Source organism: Euphorbia lathyris, chromosome 8, assembly GCF_963576675.1.
Source record: "Euphorbia lathyris chromosome 8, ddEupLath1.1, whole genome shotgun sequence".
Taxonomy (NCBI): Eukaryota; Viridiplantae; Streptophyta; class Magnoliopsida; order Malpighiales; family Euphorbiaceae; genus Euphorbia; species Euphorbia lathyris.
In genome coordinates, this window is record NC_088917.1 from 68,914,050 (window position 1) to 68,928,278 (window position 14,229).

General features: G+C 39.1%; 1 protein-coding gene across 4 annotated transcripts; it reads right to left on the reverse strand.

Moving 5' to 3' along the window:
• Nucleotides 1-612: 612 nt before the first annotated feature.
• LOC136203488 (uncharacterized) lies at nt 613-5,018 on the reverse strand. 4 transcript variants are annotated; one of them, XR_010674860.1, is made up of 4 exons: nt 4,186-5,018; nt 1,332-1,413; nt 1,027-1,108; nt 613-929 (listed from the first exon to the last, which is right to left on the reverse strand). XR_010674860.1 is itself a non-coding variant. In XM_065994652.1 (2 exons), exon 1 carries the CDS (start codon nt 4,878-4,880, stop codon nt 4,212-4,214), a length of 669 nt encoding a protein of 222 aa, XP_065850724.1. In that variant the 5' UTR covers nt 4,881-5,018; the 3' UTR covers nt 1,135-1,413; nt 4,186-4,211. The 4 variants fall into 4 exon arrangements, 1 of the variants encoding a protein (XP_065850724.1); XR_010674859.1 differs by having other exon boundaries at nt 613-1,108; XR_010674858.1 differs by lacking the exons at nt 613-929; nt 1,027-1,108 and adding an exon at nt 1,135-1,229.
• Nucleotides 5,019-14,229: the final 9,211 nt, after the last annotated feature.

The following is a 14,229-nucleotide window of genomic DNA, read 5'->3' on the forward strand; positions in this document are numbered from 1 at the left end:
ACGAAGAGATTGCAGAAATTGGATAATCTGCAACAAGACATGGTATGCACCAACTAATAAAACGCAAAATGGCCGATTTGGTACATAACCTATTCAAAATGCATTTTGCTCACCTTTTAATTTATCCCAATTAGGCCCTGGAATATTCAAATTTAATACACTGAACTCAATTTAAATGGACCCGTTTCACACCGTCAAAAATGCAGCAAAACACAATGTATAGTATACCAACTCACCCTTGGCAACCACTTCGCAGAAACTCTGTTTGAACCATAAAGAACTAATTACCCCAACCTGTTGGGGAAGGGTAAAATTAGATGCAGGTTGGTTTAATAGTTAGGGTTTCAAACCTCAACAACAATATTTGTACTAGTAAATTAGCTTATAATAGCAGATTAATTTGATGACATGATAATGTAATTTTAACAACGTAGTATTAAGTGCCCTTGCCTCATCAACATATTTTCTATATATCAATGGTTGAAACTATACGTACAAGTTCACCGCATCTTGAACCTCGTTTTGAACGAAACGAGCATTAAATGCATGAAACCACTTTTTTTTTCACTTTTTCCTAGTAAAAGAAAATTATTATGAAGGATAAAAAAAAAATTGAATAAGGACTGGAATCCAATCCTTGAATCTCGATCACATAATCAGCTGCTTCTCAGTTTCATATGAGCCACTAGAAAAACAAAAACACAATGTCACCCCAAGTCAAAGGGCACGTTTGTTATGAGGAAAGGTACGGGAATTGGAAAGTGCGAATTTCACGGAATTCATCTAGACGTCTAGATGTTCTGTGAAATTCACACTTTCCATCCATCTTTCCCAACAAACACACCCTAAGGGCCAAAAATCTCACCCGTCGAGTTCTTGAAACACAGGTCAAAAGCTCATCTTCATGCTCACAAAACAACTTCCATTACCTAGTGAAGTAAAAATTACACAACAAATACATTGTAAAATAGTCAGAAAAATCTCCACTTGGCATCCACATCACAAGTAATCCATCAGAGTGCTGACCTGAAGTTTCCCTTGCAAGAAAATCATCCATACCCAGAAACAAAAAGAATTCGATAAGTCGATATGCTCCTGAGGCACAGCACTGTCGCATGCATGAAGTTAGACGAATAATTTGAAGTGTATACATGTATTACTTAGGATCATCTCATGTGGCAATTATAAGGTACATCAGGCTGGACACATCAACTCCAAAAGCAATCTCTCTGAATATTTTTTGATGAGCAGTTAACATAATTAGAGGAAACAGAAAACATACATCGACAGAAAGACCTATCTCACAGTAATGCAGAAAGCACAAGTCTTACAAGGTCTTTAAAACGGATCCTACATATGTGATGCAGCCATTTAAGTCGCTATCAAGTGCGCCTTATGCTCAGATTCTACCGCCTGTAAAGAAGCAGAACATTGATAATTAGGGTAAGAAAAGCATTAACTAATTGGCTAACAGGTCATTCATTTTTCACTCTTTTAGAAATCCACTGAATAAGATAAATAGTACAGGAAAACCAAAATAATTAGGACCTTGTATGAGACCAAAGTTTGAGCCACAAACTATCAAGCTCAAGTTAATACATTGCTACTTTACACACCAATTTTTCCTACCATAAGCAGCACAAAACTATCCCCCCACTAATGACATTAGAATTTGGAAGTCAAAAGAGTTCTCACATTTGACAATGATACCGGTCACTATTTTCCCCTGATGTGGGGCTTCAAAAGGGTGAACAAAATGCAAAACAGGCATTCAAATTCAGAAAATTTGTGCCACTACAGAACCCAAGATGAATATGGTCCCTACCACTAATGCTTGATATTTAAACAACATTCTTTCTGTTACAATTTTTTATATAGTCATTCAGTGTTGAGGCCTGATGATAGGGTTGGGGACAATGAACAAACCAAAAATTTATTCAGGATACAAAAGACCCTTTTATAAGAAAATGATATCTACAAATCAAATACAGCTTCTACATTAAAAAAATATCATTTCTAATCAAGGCAACAGGAGATTTGCATCCTCCCTTTGCATTGCCAAGAAAAACAGAGTCACCCAAACACAAGGAATGGTTCAAGAACAAAGTGTCTGGATGCCAGAAATGGGTAGATCATCTATTGAAGGGTGGTCCTTTCCTTAGATTGTGATGATGTTCTGGTAACAAGAATGGGATTTATAATAGTTAAGGAAAACTAAACTAAGGATTATTAGATTAATTCTTGCTATAAGTTTAGATTTCGAATTCAATTTTTCTTGTAATATATTTACTGAGTTGAGGTTTCCACTCAGAGATTAATTTCAAGCGTATTATGAAGCTTAGATCTCTTATTTAGGAAGATAAACTATTTGAGGATTTTAAACACAAGTTTACCCCTTGTTTGGAAACATTCATTTTGATGGATTTTAGAGGAATTCAATTATATTTCTCATGAAATCCATTGTTTGGAAGAACTTAAACAAGATAATTCAATCACTTTAAGGTCATTTGATTGCAAATCATGAGAGAATTCTATTTGAATTCATTTCTTGTGAAAATTTTGATTTCAAACACTGCATTAACATAAAAATTTACACTAGCGACTAGTCCTACTGCAAATTTAAAACTCTTATCTAAGAAGACAGTCTTTTGGGGTTTTAAGCAGATGTTTAACGTTAGAAACTGCATCCTGTTTATAATAACAATAATAATAAAACAGTAACACAAGTTACACTTGCACAGCTATAAAAAAAATAAAATTCTCTTCAGGCATTTTTATCTCCTAAAGGTTGTGTATGTGGGAAGACATTACTGCCAACGCAAGCCAATGGGAATTTAGCAAGTTCGGTGACATAGCTGCTAAACTTTCTCTATTTACTATTTTTATTTCCTATTTTCAGTTTTTCCATTAGATAGGTCATGTGTGGCTTAGCTTTCATCGTACTTTTTTTATAGCAAGTCTCTTAGCTGGTTTACCTATATTGGAACTCTTTCCTTTGCAATATTTTTATGTCTCCTATAAGAGACGGATTAATCAATAATAATCCATATGCTTTTACAGACAAAAAAAATAGTCAAGGGAGTTAGGTGATCTCTCACAAATCACCATTAAGTTTTCCAAAATAGGTTTGTCGAAAAATAGGAGCAACAAGGAAAATCATGTTGATTTTCCTTGCAAACAACCTGTGACAAGATCCTATTTGCAGGCACCTGTGGTTTCTCATGCGTTTGACATTAGAGTTGTGTTTCCATTTTCTAGTAGTATTTTAGACAATTTATTTGCGCCTCAATTCACTTGAGCCATTGCCTCTTTTGCAGCATCCACCCACGGCCATACAAGAATATATTGTCTTAGTTGTGCCTAGGGCTTTGAAAATCATTGCTTTATATAAGAGTATACTGAAACTGTTGTATGTCTTGGACTCTTAAACTAACCAATAAGACGTGCATAGACTATTTTCATGCAAAAGGCCTAGGAACAGTTACAATTGTGAATAAAAATCCATATTCAACTGGACAAAATGAATATATAATCAGATTTAGATAATTCAAGTAGGGAGAAAAATAAGACAAGATAACTCATAGTATTCCAATAAATGAATCAAAAAGAAACTAGTTAAACCAACAAATAACCAAATTAAAATAAGATAAAATACTTAGCATATAAGCAGCTCAAACAAATTTTGCTTCATGAAGCCCTTGGCAACAACAACAACAGAGATCACATGCACGAGCACACACAACACAACTCAAACAAGTTAACAAATTACTCTATATGCTTCTTGTTCAAACAAAGAAGAAAATATATCTACCAATAATATTCTACTTTGCATCAACATTCTTCAGGTACGAATTTCCGTTTCAGCACGGTCAATCAAGCAACCATCAATTATAACAAATACACATAAGTATTATGAAGCTAAAGTATGTATGCCTCATCTATTCGCAAAATCCAACAATATTAAGAAAACTTAAGAACCATAACCCTGTCAATATTAGAAATGTATCATATGTAAATTTAAAGAATTCAAAAACAAAAAACGCAGACTACTTAATAGCCAATGAAGTAGCAGCGTATCAGTATTACCTAGCAACTCTAACCTAACGCATTAAAAAAATTGTATGAAACTACAGAAACAATAGACACTGATAACGAAGCAAAAAAAGTGAAATGTAAAATCCTGACCTTGCCGCATTCCAAAGAGCAACAAATTAGCGGTTCCGCTCAGGAGGCAATGGCCGATTGAATCCACCCCTGCGGTTCATATACTGTCTTGGCTGCCTCTTCGTAACCATTCTCACTCCACTGACGTCGGCACCAGGAACCGGCTTCCCTTTGGTGGAATCGAAGCCAACTGGAATCCCTAACTTTTTCATCATCTCAATCTCGTTCTCGTCTCCCATCGCACCTTCTATCTCTCCATCTCCACCACCATTGTTACCGTTACTAACAACCTTCTCCAACTGCTCTCGTGCTATCTCGTCAACAAAATCAGACACAGCTGCCCTTTGCCTATCCTTATCCCTTTCTTTATTATCTCTACCATCTTCAATTTCATGACGGTGACGTTTTCGAGGTGGCGACGGGGATGGAGTTCGATGGTGGCGGTGGCGGCGGTGACCACGAGTCTCGGGAGAGCGTGACCGTGAACGATAGCGGTCAGGGGAGCGAGTGCGGGAGCGTGTGTGTCGTGACCGGGTTCGATCAGGTGAGCGAGTACGGGAGCGTGTGCTGCGGTGACGGTCTCTATCACGGTCCCGGTCATCTTTGTCTCGGCGTTTTTCTCTGTCTCTGTCTCTGTCTCTGTCTCTGTCTCGATCTCGTTCGCGCTCTCTTTCCCGTTCTCGTTCACGGTCCCGAGGTTTCTCTCTGTCTCCCATGGCAGCCGATGAATCAGAGTCCAAGTATCTGGGATTGTGATAGGTAAGGGGTTAAGGCTTAAGAATTTAGCTCCTCGACACAACTGGCCACCCACTCTTTAAAATTGTGCAATTCAGTCCCTAACCATTTCAAAGAAATCACCTATTGAGTCCATGATAACGTTGGGAGAATGGATGTACATCAATTCGGTTTTAAACCGTACAGTGAACCCAATTCGATTCTTTAGTTTGATTTTTTTTGGGAAAATTACAATTTAATGGGAGGCCCATTTACATTTTAAGACTCATTATTGTTCAACTTACATATATAGACTGATTTAATTTGAAATACCCATAATACCCTTTATATATATAAGACACTTAATCAGATCATCTCTTCTTCTCTCTTTTTACGCGATAAATCTCATTCTCACTTTCACAGTTCGCGATTTTCTCTCTCTCTTTTTTTCCTTAAGATTCTTCATCAATCAAAGCCTAAGACTTGTCATGTAAGTATGATGTTAGTTTCATATGGTTAAATCGCTTTGAACTCGTTGATGTTAGTTTCAGCAGCAGTTTACTTTTGAGGTTAGAAATTTGTAAATCTGAACTTCGTGCGGAAGATCGCGTGCTTCGCATATTATGATTTCGTTTCGCGAAATCTTAATATGCGAAGTCTATTGAAGGCTGTGTATGCGTTTGTTATTCGCATACTTCGCGGAATTCGCATATGGAATATACGCGAAGTATGCGAAGATATGGTGTTCCAGCATTGGGTGCGCACTCTTCGCATATTTTACGTAGTTGCGAAGTCTGCGAATGTATTTGCGAAATATGCGAATTCGCATATTCGAATAACTGCGAATTATGCGAAGTGTATGTTATTTCATGATGTTATTTCATTCTGTTATCTCATTCCTTTTTTTTGTTTATTATTGATAGAAGCATGTCAGACCAGTTTGTGTTGTGTGTGATCATGTGGAATGGCCGGTGGAAAACAGTTGGTAAGACCATGACATACGAGGGGGGCGAGAAGAAATTGCTGAAGCTGTCTCCGGGATTGAGCTTGGAAAGGCTGCAAGAGATAGTATACACTACTGCTCATGTTGATCCAATGTCATTTGATCTGCGTATGACTATGCAGTTAACTATCGGATGAAAGCAACTACCTGGGGCAGTAGTTTCGATTGTTGATTCAAGTGATGTTGAGTGTTTTTTAAATTATTGTCGGATGAAAACTAACGTTGTTACCCCACTATATGCTAATTTTGAGTCACGAACAATCCAACCGCGAGTCACGAAGGTAGAGAATGTTATTCATTCAAGTTGTGATGCCAATACCACAGTTGTATTTGAAACAAATCCTGAAGTAGACAACACAACTGTTGAACGCCCCCCTCATAGGCCAGGAAAAGAACCAATCACTGAGTGCAATATTGCATCCCACACTCCTGGTTTAGATGATATTAGCTCGAATCCGGTTTATCATCGGGAGGACCAGATGTATGACGATGACATTTGGGGTCATGATGACACAGAGGAAACGGTAAATGATGGACAACCTACCCCTCCGAGACAATCGCATTGCGAAGCTGTTCCCCAAAGCAGGGTATTGGCAGAGAATGTAGAAACAATAAGGAAGATGAGTGATCCATTTCGATGGCTACCTGAGATCCATGATGCACCCCAAGTTTACTATTGAAGATAGTTCATCGAAAGGGGTCGTCGGTTTAAAGGTACACGACATGTTCTCCAACAAACGAGAATTGCAGGATGCACTAGGTAAATACGCAGTGAATAACAGGTTCGAATGGAAAGTGTACAAGTCTAACAAGTCCATGTTTGAGGTTAGATGTAGACATTCGGATGTATGTAAATGGCGTGCTAGAGGAATTGTGATATCCAATTCAAGTATGTTTAGGCTCCGAAGAATGGATACAATGGACAACCACATATGTTCTAGGGATCAAATGTTACCACATCACAGGCAAGTGGGGAAACGAGTGGCTGGCATACTACTTTCAGATAAGTTTGATATCCAGGGTAGAGTGTTTAGACCAAAGGACATTGTGAAAGATTTTGAGACCCAATATAAAATAAACTTGTCGTATATGCAAGCTTGGAGAGCAAGGAATTGGGCCATAGAAGATGTGATGGGTTCACCGGAAGAGTCATACATGTTGTTGCCGGACTACTGTGAGACGTTGAAAGCATGCAACCCATGTACGGTAACACATATTCAAACCGACGATGCTGATAATTTTCAGTACTTCTTTATGGCATTTGGTCCTTCACTTAGAGCTTTTAAAGAACACATTCGGCCTGTCATTTGCGTTGATGGAGCCTTCCTAAAAGGTAAGTATCCAGGACAATTGTACATGTAGTCCAGTCCGCATCTAAACCATTCTCGAACGATTGGCGCCGCAACAGATACATGAATGCATCGATGTGCTAGTTAAAAAAGAAATATAGACATAAGTCAAACACATGCTTCACAAACATATGCATCACAAACAAACAAACCATAATATTTAAAAGCAATACCTCCTCGTCCTAATATTTTCCCGGTGTCTCAGCTTGTATGAACCACGGGTTTTCCGGCTGCAGTGGTTCTGTCCCTTTAACGGGCCTTGATGACTTTTTGTTGTAAAAATTCCTCCATACCTCATACGTAGACACATCGTCCTTATCAATCCGGTCTGACCATGACGTATGTACAAGAGGTGCTCTAGGAAAGGTGGGACTCTGTGATACGACAATATCCATGCATTGATCTACCGTCTTAGTTCCCTTCTTGGCTACCTTCTTAGTTCCCTTCGTAGCCAACTGCTTACACCTTTTTCTTTTCTTTTCCTCCGTGTACGGTATTATCACGTGATGTGATCGCTTCCTTTGTCGCACCGCCCTTAACGGCTGAGGCTGATGCACATCATCTATCACGGCTTGTGTGTTCTCGCTTGAAGTGATAATTGCTTCCTGTCAAAACATAACGACCAACATCCTGTAAGGAACATATTTAAAAATAAATATAAAACTACATGTATATAAACTATCATATACCTTTTCAGGGAGCATCTCTTGTGGTTCCGTGTCATCGCCGATTTCAATCACCTCCCCACACTGATCCTCCTTCCTCTCACCTTCTTCTTCCTTATCCTCTCCACACTGCTCTTCCTTCCTCTCACCCTCTTCCTTCTTATCTATTCCACTCTGTTCCGCACCATGCTCTTCTACAACGTTCGCCTCCCCCACATCCCCACCTATTTCCCCCACAAAGTCGAAATTAGTATACATATCACATCCAATACGCTCTCATATCCGATCTGCCTTACTCACAGCCCGTAGATCCACCATCAACTCCTCCTTCAACTCCACCCTCAACTCGTCCTTCAACTCCGCCCTTAACTCTCCCTTTAACTCCACGTTCAACTCTGCCCTCAATTCCTCCCTGAACTACCTTCTTGTACACGTCCTCGAGGGCAGCATTCATGGCAATCATCACTACTTTATCCCGAGGGCCCACCTTCAACTCTGCCATTAACTCCTCCTTCAACTCCACTCTCTCCCGCCTATTAGACTCATTGAACTCCGATCACATCTTCCGCTCGAATTCATCTGCCAATGAATCTTTAAGTTCCACCTTCAACATTTCAAATCTCTCCCGCATCCTTGCCTTCCTTTCTTCTTCCTCATTTGCCTGTACATTCACTTTATTCTTCTTCTTACACCTCTTCTCGTTTCTAATTCTGTCCTCCTCATCTATATAAACATACTCTTCCTCCTCATTTCCAACATCCTCTTCGCTCTGATTACCTACAACATTCTCTTCCTCACTCTCTACAACATTCTCTTCCTCATTATGTACCTCATTCTCTTCTTCATTGTTCTCCTCTTCTTGACTTAGCTCAGACCCCTTATAAGGTGCGAATAACACATCAAGGTCAAGGTCTACAACTTTCCCATCAAAATAATCCTTCATTGGCGCATACCAATCGCATTTTTACCTCGTCTTCCTCGATAACAAGTTCAGATGCTTGCACATCAGCTAACTGAAAACATGAAAAATCAAACCCAACTCCATAAGCACATGTTACTTGTTGAAACACCTTTCCACAAGATTTTGATTTGATAAAATCATCCATGATTAAGAGGCAATTAAATTTAGATGCTTTGATTTGATTGTACTAATATGTTTGTTAAATCTTGAGTGCAAAAATATATAAAGTAAAGACAGGACAAAAGTCAGCACAAACGAAGCTGAGTAGAAAGGAACTCAGCATGATATAATAGAAGCTGAGTGGAGTTAAAATTCAGAAACAAAACAAAGCTGACTAAAGCTGAAGACTTCTTCAGGAGCGGTTAAACAAAACGGAGCTGACCTTAAAGGAACTCAGCATGAACCGTGAACATTCGAAAAGAACAAATGAAGCTGAGTAACAGTCAGGACAGCATGAATGTTCTGTTCACTAAAGGACAAAGGCTGCCAATCTTCTGCGCTAATAATTGGAACCTCGAAGACACCTAAAAGACTAATTCCAAGAGTCATGGGATGTTGGATTATTAGTAAAAGACAACTGACACAAACAAACAAAAGAGACGCTAGAAGACAAATCTGACGCCTGCAGAAAACAGAGAAAGGGAATGGAGGTGCAGTCTGAAGATTTCCAGAAATTGTTCCCCAAAAGAGCCGTTTTGGTGGCAACGGTCAAGACATTTCAAAACGATCAAATCCACAGGTTTTCGTCTATAAAAGGACAATCGAAGAACCAAAACAAGATACAGAACTGAAGCATCAAAAGAAAAATACAAGAGAGAAAGTTTCAAAAGCACTCAAATACAAAAAGAATCTTACACCGACGTTTCTATTCTATGTGTAAATGCTAGATTGAGCTGTAATCATCTAAAGTGTTCTTTAGTTCAAAAAGGAACAAGTCTGTGATCAATAGAAATATTGAGTGTGTAAAGCTGAGTGCTTGGTTGTAAGCATTTCAGTAGTAGAGAAATCTAAGTGCTGGGTTGTAGCACTTAGTAGGAGTTGAGTAGACGAATAGAGGAAGGTACTCTTGCATATTCAACTGCCTTGTAATTGGTTTGTGCTCTACCTTTAAAGAGCTCAGTATTGGATTCAAAAAGCCCGGAGGACTCTGGGGACTGAAAGTAGGCAGAGAGGCCGAACCAGGATAAGTGATACTGAGTAATCTCTAAACTCACTCTTATAACTGCATTTGTTGTTTGCTTTATTTACTCAGCATATAAATTGTCTAAGCTGATCCTGAGTAAGTAAGTGGTGCTGAGTTAGAAGCTAACCTCCAAGAGTGTCAATTCCTAACTCTCAAGGAAACAACTTTGGTCAACATCTGACTAAAGCTGTCCTGTGATATATCTCACCAAGCTGACCAAAGGCTGAGTTAATAAACTCCCAAAATAACTTCTGATCAGCTCAGTTAGAACAAGAAAAAATTATATTAGTTCCTAACCCCCCCCCCCTTGGAACTAATTACCAGGGACCAACAAGTTGTATCAGAGCAAAAGCTCACTACTAAAAGATTTAACAATCTTGAGCTGATCCCTAAAAATGGGTGAGAATAGCACTCGTTTCCTTCCTGGAAACCAAACAACACAGATACTCCCTGAGGGATTATCAATCACTAGACCACCCCTATTCTTTGGATCAAATTATACATTCTGAAAGAATAGGATGAAGAACTTTATTCAAGCCACAAACATGAGTGCATGGCTTGCAATTGTTCAAGGTCCACATGTGCCATACAAAACTATTAACAATGAGAAAATTGTTAAGAGTGAGGCTGAGTGGACAGAGGATGACCTCAGAAAACTACAAAATAATGCTTCGGCTATAAACATGCTTCACTGTGCGTTAGATGCTGCAGAATACAATAAGATTTCAGGTTGTGAGTCAGCACAGGAGATTTGGAAGAAGCTTGAAGTAACCTATGAAGGCACAAGCAAAGTTAAGGAGTCTAAAGTCAATCAACATATGAGACTCTATGAGGTGTTTGAGATGAAGGAGAATGAAGACATCTCATAAATGAACGCAAGGTTCACAAACATTATAAATGAGCTAAAAAGGCTTGGAAAGAACTTCACTGAAGAAGAACAAGTGAAGAAAATTCTGAAAAGTCTGCCCAAGAGCTGGCAAGCAAAGAAAACAGCCGTAGAAGAAGCCCAAGACTTGACTACCTACAAATATGATGAGCTGATCGGATCCTTGCTGACCCATGAAATCTCTATGAAAAACTTTGAAGCCAAAGAAAAAGAAAAATCAGAAGATAAGAAACAAAAATCCTTTGTCATGAAAGCAGACTCAACTGAAGCGGAGTCAACCGATGATGAGGAATTAGCCATGTTCACCAGAAAGATGAAAAAGCTATTCAGAAGAAATGATAAAAATGTCAAAAGATCATTTAGAAGAAATGATAAGTACAAAGCTGAGTCAAGCGACAAGTACAAGAAGGACAGCTCGAAATCTGTCACATGTTTTGAGTGTCATCAAACCGGGCACATCAAGTCAAGCTGTCCCAACCTCAAGAAAGAGAAAAAGGGAAGCAAAAAGGCTATGGTAGCCACATGGAGTGCCAGTGATGAGTCAACATCATCTGAAGCTGAGCAAAATGAAACAGCCAACATATGTTTTATGGCAGATGATGGAGCTGACCAATCCCAATCTGAGCATGCTGACCTTTCTGATGAAACTGACCAAGAGAATCACAACAATGAGGTAACATCTTTACTTTTGCTTAGAAATGAAATGGTGAATGCCTTGAGTGACTTATATACACTAACTAAGAAGTGTAACAAAAAGATTAAGGCACTCAGCAGGCGCTGTGATGAGATTGAAGAGATCAAGCTGAGTGATCTCCGATATCTTCTCCAGGACAACTCTGACTTGCATATCAACATGCAAATCTTACATAAGTTTGTCACGGAGGTTCAATCTGAGTCAAAGAAACTTAGAAAGGATATCACAACATTACAGAGTCAATGGAAGGGCTCAAACAGAAATAAAGCCCATGCTGAGTACGCAAATAATAGTCAGCATAAGCAAGTCACTCAATATGAATGTTGTGGAAAACGGGGACACACAAAGGATGTGTGTTGGCATAACAAGCGGACTGTCCAATGTGACTTCTGCGGAAGAAAAGGGCATACCACAAAAGTATGTTGGCATGCCCAACACAATAATGCTGACTATACTCAGTTCAACCCACAAAGGGTACCTTTTTGTGACTTCTGTGGTAAACCAGGCCACACCATAAAAGTATGCCGTCATAAGTTAAAACATGACTTTGCACCTGTCTATACTAACAAGAAAGGACCCAAAAGAAATTGGGTACCTAAAAATGAATAGTTTAAACTGCAGGTCAGCTTGACATGCATGGAGAAGTCAAAACTATGGTATATAGACAGCGCATGCTCAAGGCATATGACAGGTGATGAAACTCAGTTCATCACACTAGAGCTTAAACGAGGTGGAAGTGTAAGCTTTGGAGACAACAAGAAGGGTAAGATAGTCGGCTCAGGTACTATCGGAGGTAACCCAACCATTGAGTCTGTCTCCTTAGTTAAAGGTCTCAAATACAATCTGCTGAGTGTAGCTCAGCTTTGCAAGAGCGGCAGAAGGGTTGTATTTGATGATACTAAGTGTCAAATACTCGAGGGAAATACAAATGAATTGATTTTAACTGCCCCTCGTGTAGAAAATGTATATATGTTAAACTTGGAAAAACAGTTTTCTAAAAATATATGCTTAGTATCTAAAGAGGACAACTCCTGGCTATGGCATAGAAGACTTGGACATGTCAGCATGGACCTTCTTGCCAAATTAGCTAGAAAGCAATTAGTTGAGGGATTACCCAAATTAAAGTTTGAAAAAGATCAACTATGTAAAGCCTGTCAGCAAGGCAAACAAACTAAAAAGTCATTTCATAGTAAAAATATCGTCTCAACCAAAAGGCCATTGGAATTACTACACTTGGATCTTTTCGGACCTATCCAGCCACTCAGCTTGGGAGGTAAGAAATTTTCTTTGGTTATTGTAGATGATTTCTCTCGGTACACTTGGATCATCTTGCTGAGTAGCAAGGATGAAACCTTTGAGATATTCACCACATTGATCAAAAAGCTTGAAAATGACAAAGACCTAAAAGTAGCTCACATTAGAAGCGACAATGGTGGAGAATTCAAAAACCAACAGTTTGATGAATTCTGTGAAACCTGTGGTATTGACCACAACTTCTCTGCTCCTAGAACACCTCAACAGAATGGGGTTGTTGAAAGGAAAAATAGAACCATTGTCGAAATAGCTAGGACAATGTTGAGTGAAAATAGGCTTCCAAAATACTTCTGGGGTGAAGCTGTTCACACGGCATGTTATATACTGAATAGGGCTCTAGTCAGACCTATACTCAAGAAAACCCCATATGAACTTTGGAAAGGTCGAAAGCCCAACATTGGATACTTTCGTGCCTTTGGGTGTAAATGTTTTATACTCAATACAAAAGACAATCTTGCTAAATTTGATGCCAAAGCTGATGAGGCGATCTTTTTAGGGTACTCAACAAACAGTAAGGCATATAGAGTATTTAATAAAAGAACCCAGATTGTAGAAGAGTCTGTACATGTTGAGTTCGATGAAACTAACCCTACAGGTAAGTCAGCTCAGCCTGAAGAAGATGAACCAGGCCCAGCTTCCGCTGAACAACCTGAAGCCACAGTGTCAAACACACAGGAGCTGACTCAAGGTAAGCAAGAAATTGAAATATCATTTGCTGACCAATCTATTCCTATAGAGATTGTAGAAACACCTCTTCCAAACGACTCAGCACTGCCAAAGGAAATAAAGATACCAAGAGGCCATACAGAACAAGCCATTCTTGATGCCGCCAACAACAAACTGATGACCAGGGATCAACTTAGAAAATACCTCAGCAATGTTGCATTCGTATCAATACATGAGCCAAAGAATTTTGCTGATACTGAGCAAGATGAGTATTGGATCAATGCTATGCAAGAAGAGCTTGATCAATTCACCAGAAATGAGGTATGGGATTTAGTACCTAAACCTAGGAATCAAAAGCCCATAGGAACTAAGTGGGTCTTTAGAAATAAGCTAGATGAACATGGAAATGTGATTAGTGTTGGTCCCTTATTTAGTTGTAAGTATAGTTCCAAGGGGGGGTTAGGAACTATTTAAACTTTTTCGCGATTTAGGCAGACTTCTTTTTCTAAAGAAAAAGGTTTGAACAGCGGCGCTGAGTAAACAGTAAGATACTGGCTTAGTCAACAGGTGACTAGGTCAGTTTCTTAGCTTGAGTCAGGAGATAGCACTTAGAGTCTATTCCTGAGCTCA

Bases quoted from the DNA above. Each gene is read 5' to 3' on its own strand.
- LOC136203488 (XM_065994652.1), bottom strand. From the start codon at position 4,880: ATGGGAGACAGAGAGAAACCTCGGGACCGTGAACGAGAACGGGAAAGA.